General features: G+C 46.3%; 3 protein-coding genes across 3 annotated transcripts in view; 2 read left to right on the top strand and 1 right to left on the bottom strand.

Moving 5' to 3' along the window:
• LOC144697382 (uncharacterized) overlaps window positions 1-4,744 on the bottom strand; it is a 62,361-nt gene extending 57,617 nt beyond the window's left edge. Inside the window, 2 exon segments of the mRNA XM_078569360.1 lie at window positions 204-1,311; window positions 4,651-4,744. Coding sequence (XP_078425486.1) covers window positions 204-973 — 770 coding nt within the window. The 5' untranslated portion in view covers window positions 974-1,311; window positions 4,651-4,744.
• LOC144697447 (uncharacterized) overlaps window positions 1-15,743 on the top strand; it is a 28,250-nt gene extending 12,507 nt beyond the window's left edge. Inside the window, exons 4-5 of the mRNA XM_078569424.1 lie at window positions 8,823-10,754; window positions 14,669-15,743. Coding sequence (XP_078425550.1) covers window positions 8,823-9,702 — 880 coding nt within the window. The 3' untranslated portion in view covers window positions 9,703-10,754; window positions 14,669-15,743. The remainder of the gene's footprint in view (window positions 1-8,822; window positions 10,755-14,668) is intronic.
• Window positions 15,744-17,500: 1,757 nt separating this feature from the next.
• LOC144697896 (uncharacterized) overlaps window positions 17,501-20,285 on the top strand; it is a 38,574-nt gene continuing 35,789 nt past the window's right edge. The window contains exon 1 of the mRNA XM_078569859.1: window positions 17,501-19,565. Within this exon, the coding sequence (XP_078425985.1) occupies window positions 18,825-19,565 (741 nt within the window). The 5' untranslated portion in view covers window positions 17,501-18,824. The remainder of the gene's footprint in view (window positions 19,566-20,285) is intronic.

Below are 20,285 nucleotides of genomic sequence, written 5' to 3'. Positions count from 1 at the left end.
GTCACATGTAGACCAGACCAGGTAAGAATGTCAGATTTCCTTCCCTAAAGGACGTCAGTGAAGCAGATGGGTTTTACAACAATCTATGATAGTTTCATGGTCACCAAATGTAACTTGCAACCTTACATTGGTGGAATCAAAAATACCACACACTAAATCCTCATACCGTTATTACCACAATCAGTTTCCGCCTCTGCATTCACTTGTGAACTCGCTGGTGAGTCAGCAGGTTAGATGACTGAGTGAATCCCTTCCCACACACAGAGCATGTGAATGGCCTCTCCCCGGTGTGAGTGCGTTGGTGTTTCAGCAGATGGGATGAACAAATGAATCCCTTCCCACACACGGAGCAGGTGAAGGGCCTTTCCCCAGTGTGTACTCGTTGGTGTGTCAGCAGGTTGGATGACCGAGTGAATCCCTTCCCACACACAGAGCAGGTGAAGGGCCTCTCTCCAGTGTGAGTGCGTCGGTGTCTCAACAGATTATTGTTGCTTTTAAAGCTCTCCTCACAGTCAGAACATTTAAAAGTTCTCATGTCAGAGTGAATACGCTGGTGTCTCAGCAGGTTGGATGAATTAATGAATCCCTTGCCACACACAAAGCAGGTGAACGGCCTCTCCCCAGTGTGAGTGCGCTGGTGTACAGTGAACTCAGATGATTTTCTGAACCCAGTTCCGCACTGAAAGCACCTGAATGGCCTCTCGTCAGTGTGAACACGTTGATGGGACATCAGGTCCCCAGAACTTTTATAGCACTTCCCGCAGTCTGGGCATTTAAAAGGTCTCTCCTCAGTGTGCACTCGCTGGTGTGTCAGCAGGTTGGATGACTCTCTGAATCCCTTCCCACACTCAGAGCAGGTGAACGGTCTCTCCCCAGTGTGACTGCGTCGATGGATTTCCAGCTGGGATGGCCAAGTGAATCCCCTCCCACAGTCCCCACATTTCCAGGGTTTCTCTATGGTGTGGGTGTCCATGGGTCTCTCCAGGTTGAATGATCAGTTGAAGCCCTGTATACACACAGAACAGTGTACAGTTTCTCCCCACTGTGAATGGTGTGATGTTTTTCAGACAGTGTAACTGGTTGAAGCTCTTTCCACAGTCAGTTCACTGAAACACTCTCACTTGGACGTGGGTGTCTTGGTGCTTTTCCAATCACACTGGTGTTTGAAATCTTTTCTCACAGACAAATATTTCTCCTTCCACATTCAGAGGCCAATGATATTCAGGTCCAGATGCATTGAGTGGTTCTATCAGATCTTGACGTGATGTTTGGTTTGAGTTTCCTGTCTGTAAATCCTCTCCTTCCAACGCCCTGTGAAAGGAGTTTACAAATGTCAATTTAAATCCAGGTTAGAAATCCAGAACAGACAATTCTAGTTTCTGTGGAACGCTTTTTATTTTTGCTCCACTTCCCACACACTCTCCCTCTTGCCTCTGCAGAATCCAGTTAAGTTTCTTTCCTCCATCCCCAGTTTTCTCTCTCCCTCCACTCTGGCTGGGTTCAGTTTACCACTCCCTGTTTGCAGACTGAAAGTAAAATCAATGAATCAATCATTTTCTCTCCTGGTCACTAGTACCGTGAAGCCCTGATGTCCTCTCATCAAGATGGCCGCCCAGGCACCCTGCTGAACAAGCCCCACCTTCCTCACTCAACTGGCAACAGCAGCTGGGGTAACCTGGGCCTGTCACCGGGAAGGAAGGCCAACCTCCTGGATCTGTCCTGACTCTCTATTTCTCAGATAGTCCCTCAGGATCGAGGATGACTTGCTTCCACTCTGATGTGATGTGTTCTGAAATGGCTGATAAGTCCAATGCCTGATCTGCAGACTCTGTCACACGCGGGGCAGGTGCTGCCTGAAGGGTTGGGTAGATGGGTAGTTTGCAGGGTCGTGCGTTCTCTCAGATGCTTCAACTTCGCTTCTGCGTGTTCCTGACCAAGTGTCTCGATGCACTTGAACATATGAAACAGGACCACAAGTAGGCCATTAGGCCACTCGAGCCTGCTCCACCATTCAATAAGATCATGGCTGATCTGTTTGTGTTGAATTCCAAATTCCCATCTACCCCGATAATCTGGGATTCCCTTGCCTAACAAGAATCTATCTACCTTCGCCTTAAAAATATTCAGTGGCCCCGCCTCCAACACCTTCTGAGGCAGAGTTCCAAAGTCGCACAACCTTCCTAGAGAAAAGACTTCTCCTCATCTCTGTCCTATAAGGGTGACCTCTAATTTTCAAACAGTGCCCCCTAGTTCTGGACTCATCCACAAGAGAAAACATCCTTTCCATGTCCACCTTGTCAAGACCATTCAGGATCTTCTATACTTCAATCAAGTCACCCCTCAACCTTCTAAACTCCAGCGGAAATAAGCCCGGCCTGTCCAACCTATCCCCATAAGACAACCCACTCATTCCAGGTATCAATCCAGTAAACCTCCTCTGAACCGCCTCCAATGCATTTACGTCCTTTCTTAAATAAGGAAACAAAAGCTGCACACAATATTTGAGATGTGGTCTCACTGATGCCCTGCTCTGTATAACTGAAGCATAACATCCTTACTTTTATGTTCAATTCCTCTTGAAATAAAGGATAGCATTCTATTAGCATCCTTGATTACATGCTGTACCTGCATACTAACTTTTGGTGACTCATGCACGAGTACACCTAGATCCCTCTGCACCTTGCAGTTCTGCAGTCCTCTGTTTAAGTAATTCTCTGCTTTTTTATTCTTCCTGTCAAAGTGAACAACTTCACATTTTTCCATTATATTCCATCTGCCCACTCACTCAACTTATCTATATCCATCTGAAAACTCCTTATGTCTTCTTCACAACATATTTTCTTATCTATCTTTGTGTTGTCTGCAAATGTAGCTACCATACCTTCGCTCACTTCATCAAAGTCATTGATTTAATTGGAAAAAGTTGAAGCCCCAGCACAGTCCCCTGTGGGACCCCAGTCATCACATCCTGCTAATCAGTCAAAGACCCATTTATGCATACTCTCTGTTTTCTCCCAGCCAGCCAATCTTCAATCCAGGCTAATATGTTACCCCCTACACCATGAGCTTTTATTTTCTGCAATAAACTTTGATGTGGTGACTTCCCGAATGAGCCTTCTCCATTTTTACCGAATGATCCAGTGAGTTGGTGGGGATATTTTGATCTCTTCAGAGGCACGTTGAGGAGATCTCTAAAGCATTTCTGCTGTCCTCCTGGAGTCTCCTGCTGTGACTGAGTTCCAAGTAGAGCAGTTGCTTTATGCGTCTGGTGTCAGGAATACGAGTAACATGTCCCATCCAGCAGAGCTGGTTTTGAATGATTAGCCCCGCGATGCTGGGTAAGTTGGCTTGGGAGAGGACGTTGCTTTTGTACTGCCTTTCTTGAATTGAACATCCACAACTCCATTCCTCAATACCCTGTGCTGCTCAGTCTCGGTGCTCCCACGGTCCACAGCAAAAATGTTAAAGCTATTTGACAGCTGAAAAACAACAAGATTTTCTGGAGCAAATGGAATCCCTACTGAAATTCTGAAACACAGTGGAGTCATACTCCTGGCCCGGCTGCATAGCCACATATTCCTTACTAGCGAAGAGGGATCCATGATGGGGATCTCTGGGACACTCAGATCGTGAATATATTCAAGAAGGGAGACAAGTCTAATTGCGATAATTACAGAGGAGACTCCCTGCTGCCTGCCACAGGGAAATTCATTGCAGGGAACTTCCTCAATCACCTTCTCTTCGTGGCCAAAGAGCTCCTTCCAGAGTCACAGTGTGGTTTCCCCCATTGGGAGACATCACAGACATGATCTTCACTGCATGGAAAACCCAAGAAAAATGCAAGTAGCAGCACCAACCACTGTCCTTGACCTTTTTGGACCTCAAAAAAGATGTTTACAAGTTCAAACGTGAAGTATTATCCTGTATCCTCCTCCAAGCCGTAATCCTCATCAATGGAAACACTACAGACCCTATCTCAGTGAAAACTGGGTTCAGACAAGGCAGTGTCATTGCACCAACCCTCTTCTCCAGTTTCTTCCCTGTATCTCATTACGTGCAAATTGTCCACAGGCGTGGAAATAATCTACAAAAGAAACAGTAAACGAACACTGCCTTCAAAATACAATCAGAATCAGTCCAACCTCAGACACTGAGCTCTAGTATGCAGATGCCTGATTTTTATGTTAAATCCATCCATCTCCCTTGATTCCATGACCCTTAATTCTGTCTTGCCTCACAAACGTCCAGCAATCTGTTTTTAAATTTTCAATTCACCAAATCTCAACATAATTCCAGATTTCCACTATATTTCTGTGAATTGATTTCTGACATTGTTCCTGAACAGCCGAGTCTCGGTTACACAAATAAATATCACTGATTTGTACATTTAAAGGGTAACAATTATCTTACTCTTAACTAATCCAACAAAATTTCAAAGAAACATAATTTTAGAAAAATACTGTGGATGCTGGAAATCTGAAATAAAAACAGAAAGTTCCGGAAATCCTCAGCAGGTTTGGCAGCTTCTTTGAAGAGAGAGAAACAGATTTAACATTTCCAATCCAATATGATTCTTCTTCAGAACTGAGTATTTCCAGCGTTCTGATTTCATTTTAAACACATAACTGATGTAAACTTTATTGTCCTTACAGGTATCTGGATGTAAATCTGATTTCAGACCTTCCTCTGAACAGTTTTCAAACTGAATCCAGCTCATTGTCCATTCCTTCACGAAAGACCCGGATGGAAAACCCTCAGCACAAGATGGCGGCGGCCGGTTGCCCGGGTAACCCGGGCCTGTCACCGGGGAGGAAGCCCGCCCTCAACCACCCTTCCCTCACCAAGATGGCCGCCCATGCGCCCGGCTTCCTGAACAAGGCTCAAACCAACTTATATTTCACATCTTTTCTATTTTTACTTAGTTCTGTTGAAGGGTCATTCGGACTCGAAACGTTAACTGTGCTCCTCTCCACAGATGCTGCCAGACCAGCTGATTTTTTCCAGGTATTTTTGTTTTTGTTCTGAACAAGGCCCGCCTTCCTCTCCCAAGATGGCGGCGGCCGGTGAGCCCAGCTCCCAGTGCGCAGGTGCAGTGTGGGTGTGCGCTCTGAGCATGCTCAGTGCCAGTCATGGGGACAGAGTGAGGAGGAGCGGACGGTTCGGGAGGCGGGAGGAGATTGTGAGCACAGGGTAGGAATGGAAACCGCGGCTGGACTACGAACTGGATCAACTTCTGGGGTAGGCCCCAGGCCCTAGGCCCCGTGTTTACCCCGCGGTGACAGGCCCGGGGGGAGGGAGCGATGGAGCCGGCGGCTGGACGGGGAGGATTTGGAAACAGAGATAAAAACAAAAAGCTGAAAGCTACTGCGGATGCTGGAAATCCAAAACAAAAACAGAATTACCTGGAAAAACTCAGCAGGTCTGGCAGCATCGGTGGAGAAGAAATCAGTTAACGTTTCGAGTCTTCATGACCCTTCGGCAGAACTGAAGCATAGTTAGGAGAGAGGTGAAATATAAGCTGGTTTAGGGTGGGGTGGGGGGGTGGGGAGAGAAGTTGAGGGTGTGGTGATTGTGGAGATAAGCAAGCAATGATAGGAGCAGATAATCAAAAGATGTCACAGACAAAAGGATCAAAGAGGTGTTGAAGGGCCCCAGCTATGCCTGTCTCTTTATGGGGTATGTGGAACATTCCTTGTTCCAGTCCTACTCCGGCCCCCTCCCACAACTCTTTCTCCGGTACATCGATGATTACTTCGGTGCTACTTCATGCTCTCGTCGGGACCTGAAAAAATTTATTAATTTTGCTTCCAATCTCCACCCCTCCATCATTTTCACATGGTCCATCTCTGACACTTCTCTTCCCTTCCTTGACCTCTCTGTCTCAATTTCTGATGATAGACTGTCCACCAATATCCATTACAAGCCTACCGACTCCCACAGCTACCTCGACTACAGCTCCTCACACCCCGCTTCCTGTAAGGACACCATCCCATTCTCTCAATTCCTTCGCCTCCGTCGCATCTGTTCTGATGACGCTACCTTCAAAAACAGCTCCTCTGACATGTCCTCCTTCTTCCTTAACCGAGGTTTTCCACCCACAGTCGTTGACAGGGCCCTTAACCGTGTCCGGCCCATATCCCGTGCATCCTCCCTCACGCCTTCTCCTCCTTCCCAGAAACATGATAGGGTCCCCCTTGTCCTCACTTATCACCCCACCAGCCTCCGCATTCAAAGGATCATCCTCCGCCATATCCGCCAACTCCAGCATGATGCCACCACCAAACACATCTTCCCTTCACCCCCCATGATGGCATTCCGTAGGGATCCTGGTCCACTCCTCCATCACCCCCTACTCCTCAACCCCCACCTATGGCACCTCCCCATGCCCACGCAGAAGATGCAACACCTGCCCCTTTACTTCCTCTCTCCTCACCGTCCAATGGCCCAAACACTCCTTTCAAGTGAAGCAGCATTTCACTTGCATTTCCCCTAACTTAGTCTACTGCATTCGTTGATCCCAATGCGGTCTCCTCTACATTGGAGAGACCAAACGCAAACTGGGCGACCGCTTTGCAGAACACCTGCGGTCTGTCCGCAAGAAAGACCCAAACCTCCCTGTCGCTTGCCATTTTAACACTCCACCCTGTTCTCTTGCCCACATGTCTGTCCTTGGCTTGCTGCATTGTTCCAGTGAAGCCCAACGCAAACTGGAGGAACAGCACCTCATCTTCCGACTAGGCACTTTACAGCCTTCCGGGCTGAATATTGAAATCAACAACTTTAGATCTTAAACTCCCCCTCCCCCCATTCCCACCCCGTTTCTCCCTCCTCCCTTTTTTTTCAATAATTTATATAGATTCTTCTTTTCCCACCTATTTCCATTATTTTTAAATCTAAAACTAAAACTTTGTTAGTCTTTCCACCCCATCCCCACTAGAGCTGTACCTTGAGTGTCCTGTCTTCCATTCTTAATTAGCACTTTTCTTAGACAATATCACCACCTTCAACACCTCTTTGATCCTTTTGTCTGTGACATCTTTTGATTATCTGCTCCTATCATTGCTTGCTTATCTCCACAATCACCACACCCTCAACTTCTCTCTCCCCCCGCCCCCCCCACCTTAAACCAGCTTATATTTCACCTTTCTCCTAACTATGCTTCAGTTCTGCCGAAGGGTCATGAAGACTCGAAACGTTAACTGATTTCTTCTCCACCGATGCTGCCAGACCTGCTGAGTTTTTCCAGGTAATTCTGTTTTTGTTTAGGATTTGGAAACACTTTGTGGATCCGCAAAGCGGCCTCTCAATTAGTGGTTAATGGAGATCAGAAACCCAGAGTCAGAGTGTCGAACCCCACATTGGGTGGTTGTTTTATTAAATATCGTTATTTATTATTTATCTACCCAAGAATATGTTCATATTTTTTTTTAATGTCATTTTATAAGCATCTGTGAAACGACCTATTAAAATACAATCCCCTGATGTATTTCTGATGAGAATTTGACTGACAGGATTTTGGGGAACAGTAAATCCTAACATGATTGTGTTTTAATTTACTCCCTGATACCAGATTTCAGCTTGTATTTCAAAACTTAATTTAGAATGTCAGTCCAGCAGCAAATGGTAAAATGAGATATAAGACAACAGCTGCACTTAAAACCATCTCTGACTTTTCGCGTCTGACACAGTCCTTGTGTTGGTGCAGGAAGTACTTCCTCTGGTGTTGTGGCACAAATAAATGCAGCCTCTCCCGGGAACAGGCCCATGTTGGTGGTCTTCATGTTTCAGCGGCGAGCAGAGCACATGTGTGGCCATTGTGGTAATGCAACACAGAGTGGGTGGGACTTCAGGGGCCTGTGACCAGGAGAGAAAATTGTTGACTCGTTGATTTTACTCTCACTCTGCACACAGGACAGAAAACTGAATTCAGCCAGTCTGGGGTGGGGGTGGGGGGGTGAGTGGAGGTGGGGGTGGGGGGGTGAGTGGAGCTTGGGGCGAAGCTCAGAGTGGAGACTTCAGATGGTGCAATAAGTTTGGATTCCAACCTAGGGATGAGGGAGTGTGTGTGGGACAGGGATTTATAGCTCTGAGTAGATGAGAGGAAAAATGTTCCACAGAAACTAGAATTGTTTGTTCTGAATTAATTTTGTAAATTCCTTTTCCAGGGTATTAGAAGAGGAGGATTTAAAGACAGGAAACTCAAACTAAACTTCACATCAAGGTCTGTCAGAGCCATTTGATTCATCACAACCTAAACAGGCAGCTCACCACCACCTTTTCAAGGGCAACTAAGGATGGGCAATAAATGCTGGCCCAGCCAGTGAAGCCCACATCCCGTGACCATGAAAGGAGAAATATTTCTCTCTTCTGGATGTGAAAGAAGATTTCAAAATTCAGTGTGACTGGAAAAGCACCAAGATACACATATATACCCGAGTGAGAGTGTTCCAGTGTAGTGACTGTGGAAAGAGCTTTGACCAGTTATTCTGCCTGAAAAAACATCACAACAGGGTGAAATCATACACGTGTTCTGTGTGTGGCTGAGGCTTCAACTGATTGTCCAACCTGGAGAGACGCAAGGACACCAGGTGCATGGAGAAACCATGGAAATGTGAGGATTGTGGTAAAGGATTCAATTATCCATACCTGCTGGAAAACCATCGACGCAGTCACACTGGGGAGAGGCCATTCACCTGTTCAGTGTGTGGGAAGGGATTTACTCTATCGTCCCACCTACTTTTACACCAGCGAGTTCACACTGAGGAGAGACCTTTCAGCTGCACTTACTGTGGAAAGAAGTTCTCATGTTCATCCAACCTCAGTGCACATCAGCGAGTTCACACTGGGGAGAGACCATTCTCGTGCTCCTTGTGTGGGAAGGATTTCACTGGGCGATCCGGTCTTTCATTACACCAGCGAATTCACACAGGGGAGAAGCCGTTCACCTGTTCCGTGTGTGGGAAGGGATTTACTCTGTCATCCAAACTGCTCTCACACCAGAGAATTCACACTGAGGAGAGGCCGTTCAGCTGCACTTTCTGTGGAAAGAGGTTCAGGTCTTCATCCAACCTCAATGCACACAAGCGAGTTCACACTGGGGAGAGGCCGTTCACCTGCTCTGTGTGTGGGAAGGAATTTACTAAATCATTCAGCTTTCTGTCACATCAGCGAATTCACACCGAGGAGAAGCCATTCTGCTGCACTCACTGTGGAAAGAGTTTCAGGCAGTTATCAGCCCTCACTGCACATCAACGCGTTCACACTGGGGAGAGACCATTCACCTGCTCCGTATGTGGGAAAGGATTCATTCAATGCGGCAGCCTGAATTTACACCAACTCACTCACACTGGGGAGAGACCGTTCACCTGCTCTGTGTGTGGGAAAGGATTCAAGCAGTCATCCCACCTGCTGACACACCAGCGAGTTCACACTGATGAGAGACCTTTTAAATGCCTAGAATGTGGGAAGTGCTATAAAAGTTCTGGGGAATTGATGTCCCATCAACGTGTTCACACTGATGAGAGACCGTTTAGGTGCTCTCACTGTGGGACTGGGTTCAAGCGATCATCTGAACTCATTGTGCACCAGCGACTTCACAGTGGGGAGAGGCCGTTCACCTGCTCCGAGTGTGGGAAGGGGTTCACTCAGTCATCCCACCTGCTGACACATCAGCGAGTTCAAAACTGTCAAGAAATCTTTTAAATGCCCAGACTGTGGGAAGTGCTATAAAGGTTGCAGGGAACTGATGCACCATCAACGTGTTCACACTGACGAGATACTGTTCAGGCGCTCTCACTGTGCGACTGGGTTCAAGTAATCACCTCAACTTATTGTATAGCAGTGAATTCACAATGGGGAGAGACCATTCACCTGCTCTGTGTGTGGGAAGAGATTCACTCAGCCATCCCACCTGCTGACACACCAGTGAGTTCACAAGTAACGACTATGATTTTGTTCTGCTGTTAACCACATCCAGGACTGAATCATGTTCATTGGGATCTGTTTTTATCTTCTTCAAAGGAAGATGGTTGTGGCTTTTGGAGGTCAATCATCTCAGTCCCAGGACATCGCTGTAGGAGTTCCTCAGGGTAGTGTCCTAGGCCCAACCATCTTCAGCTGCTTCATGAATGACCTTCCCTCCATAAGGTCAGAAGTGGGGATGTTCACTGATGATTGCACAATGTTCAGCACCACTCATGACTCCTCAGATATTGAAGCAGTCGTATCCAAATGCAGCAAGACCTGGACAACATTCAGACTTGGGCTGACACGTGGCAAGTTACTTTAGCTCCAACAAGAGAATCTAACCATCTCCCATTAATGTTCAATGGCATTACCATCACTGAATCCTTCACTATTAACATCCTAGAGATTGCCATTGACCAGAAACTGAACTGGAAAACCCCTAGATACACCGTGGTGAAAAGAGCAGGTCGAGATTGGGAATTCTGCAGCGCGTTTCTTAGCTCCTGACTCCCCAAAGCCTCCCCAATACCTAGAAGGCACAAGTCAGGAGTGTGATGGAATACTCTCCACTTGCCTGGATGAGTGTCGCTCCCGCACGGAGCAGCCCACTTGACTAGTGTCCAATCCACCACGTTCAACGTTCACTCGCTCCACAACCGATCCACAGTGACATCATCTACAAGATGCACTGCAGCAACTCACCAAGGCTCCTTCAACAGCTCCTTCCAAACTTGCAAATCTACCACCTGGAAGGACAAGGGCAGCAGACACATGAGAACATACAACCTGTAACTTCCCCTCCAAGCCAGTCACCATGATGACTTGGAAATATATCGCCATTCCTTCTCTGTTGGTGGGTCAAAATGCTCTAACTCCTCCCTAGCAGCAGTGTGGGCGTATCTACACCACATGGACTACAGTGGTTCAAGGAGGTGGCTCACCACCACCTTCTTAAGGGCAATTTTGGATGTGCAATAAATGCTGACCTAGCCAGTGACCTCATCTACGCTCCTGGTCACCTGTTTGAAAAATTCAGTCAAATTGGTTAGACATGACCTCCCCTTAACAAAACCATGCTGACTGTCCTTGATTAATCCCTGCCTCTCTCCAAGCGTAGATTAACTCTGACCCTCAGAATTGCTTCCAATAGTTTCCCCACCACTGAGGTTAGACTGACTGGCCTGTAGTTCCCTGGGTTATCCCTTCCTCCCTCCTTGAATAACAGTACCAGCTTGGCTGTCTGCCAGTCCTCTGGCACCTCTCCTGTGGCCAGAGAGGTTTTGAAAATTATTGCCAGCGCCCCTGCTATCTCCTCCCTTGCCTCACTCAACAGTCTGCGATACATTTCATCCGGGCCCAGAGATTTATCTACTTTTAAGCCTGCCAGACCACTCAGAACCTTTGTATGCTAATTTCTTCAATTATATCACAGTCCTTCTGCCTGATTTCCATACCCATGTCGTCCCTCTCACTTGTGAACACCGACACAAAGTATTCATTTAGAACTCTGCCTACGTCTTCCGGCTCTACACACAAACTGCCACTATGGTCCTTAATGGACCCTACTCTTTCCCTAGTTATCCTCTTACTGTTAATGTACTTGTAAAATAACTTTGAATTTTCCTTTATTTTACCTGCCGATGTTTTCTCATGCCCCCTTTTTGCTCTCCTAATTTCCTTTTTAAGTTCCCCCCTACACATTCTATGCTCCTGGAGGGCTTCCGCTGTTTTGAGCCCTCAGTATCTGCCATAAGCCTCCCTCTTTCTCTTTATCCAATCCTGTATATCCCTCAACATCCAGGGTTCCTGAACTTTTTGGTACCACCCTTTGTCTTTCTGGAATATGTTGGCCCTGTACTCTCCCTATTTCCTCCTTGAATGAGTCCCACTGCTCTGACGCAGATTTACCTAAAAGTAGCTGCTCCCAGTCCACTCTGGCCAAATCATATCTGATCTTATTAAAATTGGCTTTCCCCCAATTTAGAACTCTGATTTTTGACCCATCCTTGCCCTTTTCCACAACAACCTTGAATCTAGCGGAGTTATGATCACTCTCTGCAAAATGCTCCCCTACTGATACCTCTACTATTTGCCTGGCTTCATTCCCTAATATTAAGTCCAGGACCGCCTCCTCTCTTGTAGGACCTTCTACGTATTGGCTTAATAAGCTCTCCTGGATGCATTTTATGAATTCTGTTCTCTCTAAACCTATCACAACTATGACTAACCCAGTTAATGTTGGGCAAGTTGAAATCGCCCACTTTTACTAACCTATTATTTTTATACTTCTTTGGAATTTGCCTACATATCTGCTCTTCGATTTCTCTCTGACCGTTTGGGGGCCTATAGTACACGCCTAGCAATGTGATTGCTCCTGTTTTGTTTTTCTGTTCTACCCATATGGCTTCACTTGAGGAGCTTTCTAAGATAACTTTGACTTCCAGAAGGCCTTTGACAAGGTGCCGCACAGGAGGCTGCTCTGTAAGATAATAGCCCATGGTGTTAGTAGCAAGGTACTAGCATGGATAGAAGATTGGCTGTCTGGCAGAAGGCAGAGAGTGGGGATAAGGGGGTCCTTCTCAGGATGGCGGCCGGTGACTAGTGGAGTTCCGCAGGGGTCAGTGTTGGGATCACAACTTTTCACTTTATACATTAATGATCTAGATGAAGGAACTGAGGGCATCCTGGCTAAGTTTGCAGATGATACAAAGATAGGTGGAGGGACAGGTAGTATTGAGGAGGCGGAGAGGCTGCCGAAGGATTTGGACAGGTTAGGAGAATGGGCAAGGAAGTGGCAGATGGAATACAACATGGGGAAGTGTGAGGTCATGCACTTTGGTAGGAAGAATATAGGCATAGACTATTTTCTAAATGGAGAGAGAATTCAGAAATCTGGAGTGCAAAGGGACTTGGGAGTCCTAGTCCAGGATTTTCTTAAGGTTAACTTGCAGGTTGAGTCGGTAGTTAGGAAGGCAAATGCAATGTTGGCATTAATTTCGAGAGGACTAGAATATAAAAGCAGGGATGTGCTGCTGAGGCTTTATAAGGCTTTGGTCAGACCACATTTAGAATATTGTGAGCAAGTTTGGGCCCCGTATCTCAGGAAGGATGTGCTGGCCCTGGAGAGGGTCCAGAGGAGGTTCACGAGAACGATCCCAGGAATGAAAGGCTTAACATATGAGGAACGTTTGAGGACTCTGGGTCTATACTCGATGGAGTTTAGAAGGATGAGGGGGGATCTGATTGAAACTTACAGAATACTGAAAGGCCTGGATAGAGTGGACGTGGGGAAGATGTTTCCATTAGTAGGAGAGACTTGGACCCGAGGGCACAGCCTCACAGTAAAGGGAAGACCTTTTAGAACAGAGATGAGGAGAAACTTCTTTAGCCAGAGAGTGGTGAATCTATGGAATTCATTGCCACAGAAGGCTGTGGAGGCCAGGTCATTGAGTGTATTTAAAACCGAGATAGATAGGTTCTTGACTAGTAAGGGGAGCAAAGGTTATGGGGAGAAGGCAGGAGAATGGGGTTGAGAAACTTATCAGCCATGACTGAATGGCGGAGCAGACTCGATGGGCCGAATGGCCTAATTTCTGCTCCTCTGTCTTATGTCATCTCTCCTTATTGCTGTAATTGATTTCTTGATCAACATTGCAATACCCCCTCCTCTTTTACCTCCTTCCCTGTCTTGTCTGAAGACCCTATATCCTAGAATATTGAGCTGCCGATCCTGCCCCTCTATCAACCATGTCTCTGTGACAACAATGACATCATCCTTCCATGTGTTAATTTGTGCCCTCAACTCATCTGCCTTATTCATCTGACTCCTTGCATTAAAATAGAAACCATCCAACCTTGCCAAACTCCATTGTGCCTCAACTGGCCTATAATTTCTATGCCTTCCAGACTCACTTGCTCTCTCTTCTAATTTTGGCTGTGCATCTCCCCCTGCTGAACCTCCTGTAAGGATCGCATCTCCCTGCTAAGTTCGTTTTAAGCCTTCCCCAACAGCACTAGCAAGCCTCCCCACAAGGATGTTGGTCCCATTCCAGTTCAGGTGCATCCCGTCCACCTTGTACAGGTCCCACCGGAAACTGTTCCAGTGTCCCAGAAATCTAAAGCCCTCTCTCCAGCCACACATTCATCTGGACTAACCTCCTATTTCTATACTCAATAGCGCATGGCACCGGAAGTAATCCAGAGATTACCACCTTTGAGGTCCTGTTTTTTAATCTGCTTCCTGGCTCCCTAAATTCAGCTTGCAGGATCCCTCTTTCTACCTATGTCATTGGTACCAATATGTACCACGATCTCTGTTTGCCCTCTCCCTTTCGAATGCCCTGCAGCCGTTCAGTGACATCCTTGACCCTGGCACCAAGGAGTCAACATACCATTCTGGAGTCATGTCTACGGCTGCAGAAACGCCTGTCTGTTCCCCTTACTATTGAGTCTCCTATCACTGTTGCTCTTCCCCTCTTTTTTCTCCCCCTCGTGCAGTTGAGCCACTCAAAGTGCCATGAGCCTGGCTGCATTCCCCAGAGGAATACCCGAGTGAGTGGGTCGCAAATAAAACAACAACTTTTCAACTCTTTTCACTGAAAAATTCCTTCCTTTTGTTTAGAGCTGAATGTGGTGAATCTGAAAATGAGCACCATGGGATTTGTGTTACTGACTGACTCATTTGCCATTGTTTGTCCATCAGGTTTGTAATTCAGTTTGTGTTGGAGATTGAAGCGAATCTGATTTCAAAATGAGGTCACATTTTGAAGCAGGTCAATATTAAATCCAGAAACAAAACCTGAGAAAAAATGGATCACAATGTCTGGAAGGATGTGCATCAAGAAGTGGAAGTTGTGAATGATGTTATCGATGATTGAGCATGAAGCACTGGACATTTGTTGGTTGATTTCCTTTCCACCGTTGCATTCAGAGCAAACTGAGTCACCAGTGGAAACCACTGCTTGCCTTGCTCTAATAAGAGATTTGGATGTACAATTACTGCATGTCCGGCCAGCTCAACCAGTAAAGCAAAACTTTGCTGCTTTAATGCGTTAAGCCCAACTCTCCATTTCTGTGGTAGTAACAGCACTCTGAAACTGAGCTTTTCTCCTGCACGCTTTTGTTAATATCAATATTTCTGCTTTATGAGTGAAAACTCTCCTCTACTTCACTGGAAGCACAAGACACATGTTTGTAGCTGAGGCCGAATGTATAATGAATGATGAAACTTTAAAACAAGAAGTTCCAGTCAAGCCCCTATATCAGCAAAACTGCTCCGAGTCACAGAATTAGAATGGCCACTTCCTGGGGGACCAACAGCAGCTGGTGAACATTAAACCTGATCCAGAGAGGAATGATCTGATACATCAGATTGGGGACAGGATTCGGGAGCTCCCCTTGAACATTATTCACATCAAAATGAGCGAGGAGGAAGGATTGGATACAATGGGTTTGTATTCTTTGGAACAGGGAAGGCTCAGGGGAAATTTAATTGTGGCGCATTAAAATTGTGAGGGACCTAGATACAGTGGATAGGGAGAACTTATTTCCATGAGCAATGAGATCAATAACCAGGGGCTTAGATTTAGGAAGAAAGAAATCCTCAAATTTATGTAGCACCTCCCACCACCCCTGGAATCCCAAAACACTACAGTCAGTGAAGTTCTTGTTGTAAAGTAGGAAATGTTGCAAACTCTCACAAGCAGCGACATAATAATGACCAAATCATCTGTTCTTGTGATGTTGGTTGAGGAATAAATATTGGCCTGGGCGCAGAACCCTGTTCATTGTCAAAATAGTGATCCTTTATATCCATTTTAAATAACAGAGGGGGCCTCAGCTTAACATCTTATCCAAATGGCAGCACCTCGAATGGTGCCGCACTCTCTCAGTATTCTGCCAGTCCAGATTGCTGTGCCCACGTCCTGCAATCAGATTTTGAACTCTTAACGTACTGACTTAGAGGTGAGAGTGTCTGACCCACGGTTGACTAAACAATCCAAATTATCCTAATTGGTGGATGGATTAGAGCAGAGTTGTGGAGTAATTTATATCTCAGGGGTGGAGTACGGGGGTGGGGACCTGGGAATCACTGCTTGAGCTGGTGGTGGAGGCAAAATCCCCCTTTGAATTAAAAAAAGGAGCACTTGGATAAAACATCTGAGGCGCCACAACCTTCAGAAGAGCTAAAATGTGGGATTAGACCAGATTGTTCTGTTTCTGCTGGCATGGACACTATGGATGGAATGGCCTCCTCCTGGCCCAAAAATACTTCTATCTTTAAATCATAGAATCTTGACAGCACAGAAGAAGGCCATTCGGCCCATCGTATCTATGCTGGCTCTCCTAAGGAGTAATTCACGTCCTGCAACTCCCCCACTCTCTCCCCACATCCCTGCACATTCCTGCCTTTCAGGTGTTTAGAAAATTCAGAATTGTAGAAATGTTTACAGCACAGAAGGAGGCCATCCGGCCCACCGTGTCTGTGCCAAATGGAAAACGAGTCACCCAGCCCAATCTCATTTTCCAGCACTTGGTCCATAGCCCTGGAGGGTAAGGGACTTCAGGTGCATATGCAGACCCCCTGGTTTCTGCCTCTCCTCCCCTTTCAGACAGGGAGTTCCAGACCCCTTGCAGCCTCTGGCTGATTTCCACCCACCCCCCCGCCAAATCTCTAATCATTCTAACAATCACTTCAAATCTATGCCCCCCGCCACCGCCCCTATCCACCCCCCACCTCCCCTCTTCCCGCCCTCTAGTCACTGACCTCTCTCCTAAGGAAATAGTTTACATTTCAGGTCTATGATCTTTTATCAGAAATGTTATCAGAAGTGACCTCAAACATTAACTCCATTTCTCAAACTACAGATGCTGCCAGATATGCTCAGCATTTTGTCTTTTAACCTCCAGGTAAAGAAGTTGCTCCCGAATTGCATATGAGATTTATTGCTGACTAACTTATAATTATTATCACATTTCCACCATTTTGGGCTTTTAATTCAGATTCCAAGGATCTACGTCGTTTTACTTTTCTTTAACTGGGGAGTGCTGAGAATGTGGAGCTCATTACCAGAAATGTTTGAGATCTCCATGTGAGCTGGAAACTAATGGGTCAATTCCCACCAAGAAAAGATCGTTCACCAGCTGAAATTGGAAAGGGATTTATTCGGTGAATCCAATTACTTAGAGTGCAGTCGACACAGCAGGGAGACCATTCAGGTTCCACACGTGTGTGAAGGAATTTACTGAGTTTCCCCATATGTTAACACTCCAACCTTAGAAGTTTAAAGAATTTGATTCACAATTGATGACTTCTTATTGGCAAGGGGCAGTTGAACTGTTCTGTATATGGTAGAAATAAATATTTGTTCACTCCAACTGCTGAGACTCCAGTGAGTTCTTATCTGATTGTAGGGGTTTATTTTGCTGTTCACAGAATTGTTATGGTGATGAAGGAGGCAATTTGACCCATCGTGTCTGCACCAGTTCCCCCAATGAGCAAATGACCTAGTGCCGCTCCCCCTCCTTCTCTATGTAACCCTGCACATTCTTTCTTTTCAGATAACAGTCTAATTCCCTTTTGAACGCCTAGATTGAACCTGCATCCACCACACTCTCAGTCAGTGCAATCCAGGCCCTAACTACTCGCTGCATGAGAAAGGTTTTTCCTCATATCACTTTTGCTTCATTTACCAATTACTTTAAAACTGTGCCCTCTCGTTCTCGACCCTTTCAATCACACTCAGCACAGAACTATGGTGGAGAGCCTGTGCACTTTGATTGCTGTATTTGTGATTTTATATCTTGTCCTTATGGCTCCAATCGAAATCGGACCAGAAAACATAATTTTCGATCAACAAATGGCGGGGCTCTAACCCAGCATTCCCCGCGTTGCAGAATGTGCCCTATCAGCAGACCAGGAGCTCTCTGCGCAGGGGCAATGCTCAGCTGTGATTCGAGCATGCGCCCTTCGAGCTGTGACTGGAGCATGCGCCCTGCGGGCTGTGACTGGGGCAGGTGAGTTGCAGGAGCTGGACTGAGCGGCTAGGAAAAGACCACGAGCATGGGTAATCGAGCCGCTGGGTAAACAGAGAGCAGTAGAGCCGGTGGGGTGATCTGAAAGACTTCATAAGCACCCCGTGGAAGCGACAAACCCTGAATGAGCAGTTAACGAGCCCGTGCTTGTAGCTGTGCGGCTGAGATCAGGCCCAGGTGATGGTCGCCATTTTTATAGGAGCAATGAGGAGCGGCGCGCGTACGCGACCATAATCATACGGGACACTGCTCAGCAGTGCGCATGCGCGGAGATCCTGGATCCGGAAGAGAGAATGTTCTGAATTTCAATCCTGGCCTAACAGTGATCACTTCTGTAAACTCCTTTACAGGGGGTAAGGAGGGGAGGAGTTCCAGACGGTAAAGTCAAAACAAACATCATGTCACATGTTCTGATGAAGTCATACGGACTCGAAACGTTAACTGTGTTCCTCTCCGCAGATGCTGTCAGACCTTCGGAGTTTTTCCAGGTATTTTTATTTTTGTTTTGGATTTCCAGCATCCACAGTTTTATGCTTTTAACATGTCAAGATCTGACAGTCACTCAGTTCACCAGGACCTGAATATCATCGGCCTTTGAATGTGGAAGGTGAAATGTTTGCTCTGTGGGAGAAGATTTCAAACATCAGTGTGACTGGAAAAGCACCAAGACAGACACATCTGAGGGAGAGTGTTCCAGTATACTGGCTGTGGAAAGAGCTTTAACCAATTTCATAGCCTGAAAAACATATTGAACCATTCACTTTGGGGAGACACTACAAAGGTTCTGGTGGATGAGGCTTCCACTGATCACCTAACCTGGAGAGATGCATGGACACTGCACCATGGAGAAACCATTGAAATGTGGGGACTGTGGGAAAGGATTCACTTTCCCATCCCAGCTGGAAACTCATCAACGCACCCACACTGGGGTGAGGCCGTTCACCTGCTCTGTGTGTTGGAAGGGATTTACTCGCTCATCCAACCTAGCATTACACCAGCGGGTTCACACTGGGGAAAGGCCTTTTACCTGCTCCGAGTGTGGGAATGGATTCATTAATTCATCCAACCTCGTGTCACACCAGCGAGTTCACACTGAGGAGAAACCATTCAGCTGCACTTCCTGTGGAATGAGCTTCAGACTTTCATCCACCCTGCAGCAACACCAGCGAATTCACACTGAGGAGAAACCATTCAGCTGTACTGACTGTGAAAAGAGCTTCAGGCATTCTAGCAGCTTCATTGTACACCAGCGAGTTCACGCCGGGAAGAGGCCGTTCACCTGCTCCACATGTGGGAAAGGATTCACTCAGTCATCCAATCTAGCATTACATCAGCGAGTTCACACTGGGGAGAGACCGTTCACCTGCTCCATTTGTGGGAAGGGATTCACTGATTCATGCCAATTGCTGAGACACGAACGAGTTCACACTGGGGAGAGGCCGTTTATCTGCTCAGAGTGTGGGAAGGGATTTCCTGATTCATCCCAATTGCTGAGACACCAGCGAATTCACAAGTCACTGCAGGAGTTGGGTTCTGCTGTTATGGATGCTGTTAATTACAACCAGGCCTGAATCATGATCATACTGATTGGTCAGGCTTGTTTCTTCTGATAAACTCCAGCCTAGTTACAGGGATTATTCTGGATCGATAGCTGATTGGGCTGCAGTGTCCCTTTAAGAACCGCTGTCTGTGATCCTTCCCCATAATTCAGGAACTCTCTTCAGAAATTAGTTTACAACAAGATCACGAACTTTTACTTCAATCCTAAATTAATCTTTTGTACGAACTCTACAATTCAGTGTCTGAAAGGTCCACTGATTAACATTTCTGATTAGAAAGTGCTGATTAATCCTTGTTGACAATTCTTACTGACTTGCACATTACAAACAGTGACACCTTCATTATCCACCATAAAGAAGGGGAATGGGATTTGGTGGAGAATCGAGAGTCCCCAAATGTTACCCCTCCCATCTGGTACAAGTCCAAGTAACAAGCCAAGTAACAGACTGTAAGAAATTGCCATCTAATAACTTTAGAAAATCTTCAGAAATTTATGGAATATTATAAAAATAGCTCACTCTCTCTCTCTCTCTCTCATGAAGAAAGCTTCCATAGCAACTTGCTGGCTAACAACACAGGACAGGCCTGTTATCTCTGCTGAGGTCATGTCTCTAGCACGGGCCCTGAAACAAGACATTTCTCACCCTGATATGATTGGATCTCTTGACCTATACGTAAACCAACTGCCTGTGTAAAGGTTAAAACATGTTCTCGAGATCAAAAAA

Source organism: Cetorhinus maximus, chromosome 23 (genome assembly GCF_964194155.1).
Source record: "Cetorhinus maximus chromosome 23, sCetMax3.hap1.1, whole genome shotgun sequence".
Lineage (NCBI taxonomy): Eukaryota > Metazoa > Chordata > Chondrichthyes > Lamniformes > Cetorhinidae > Cetorhinus > Cetorhinus maximus.
The sequence above is the reverse complement of the archived record's forward strand: the minus strand, read 5'-3'. Positions and strand labels throughout refer to the sequence as shown.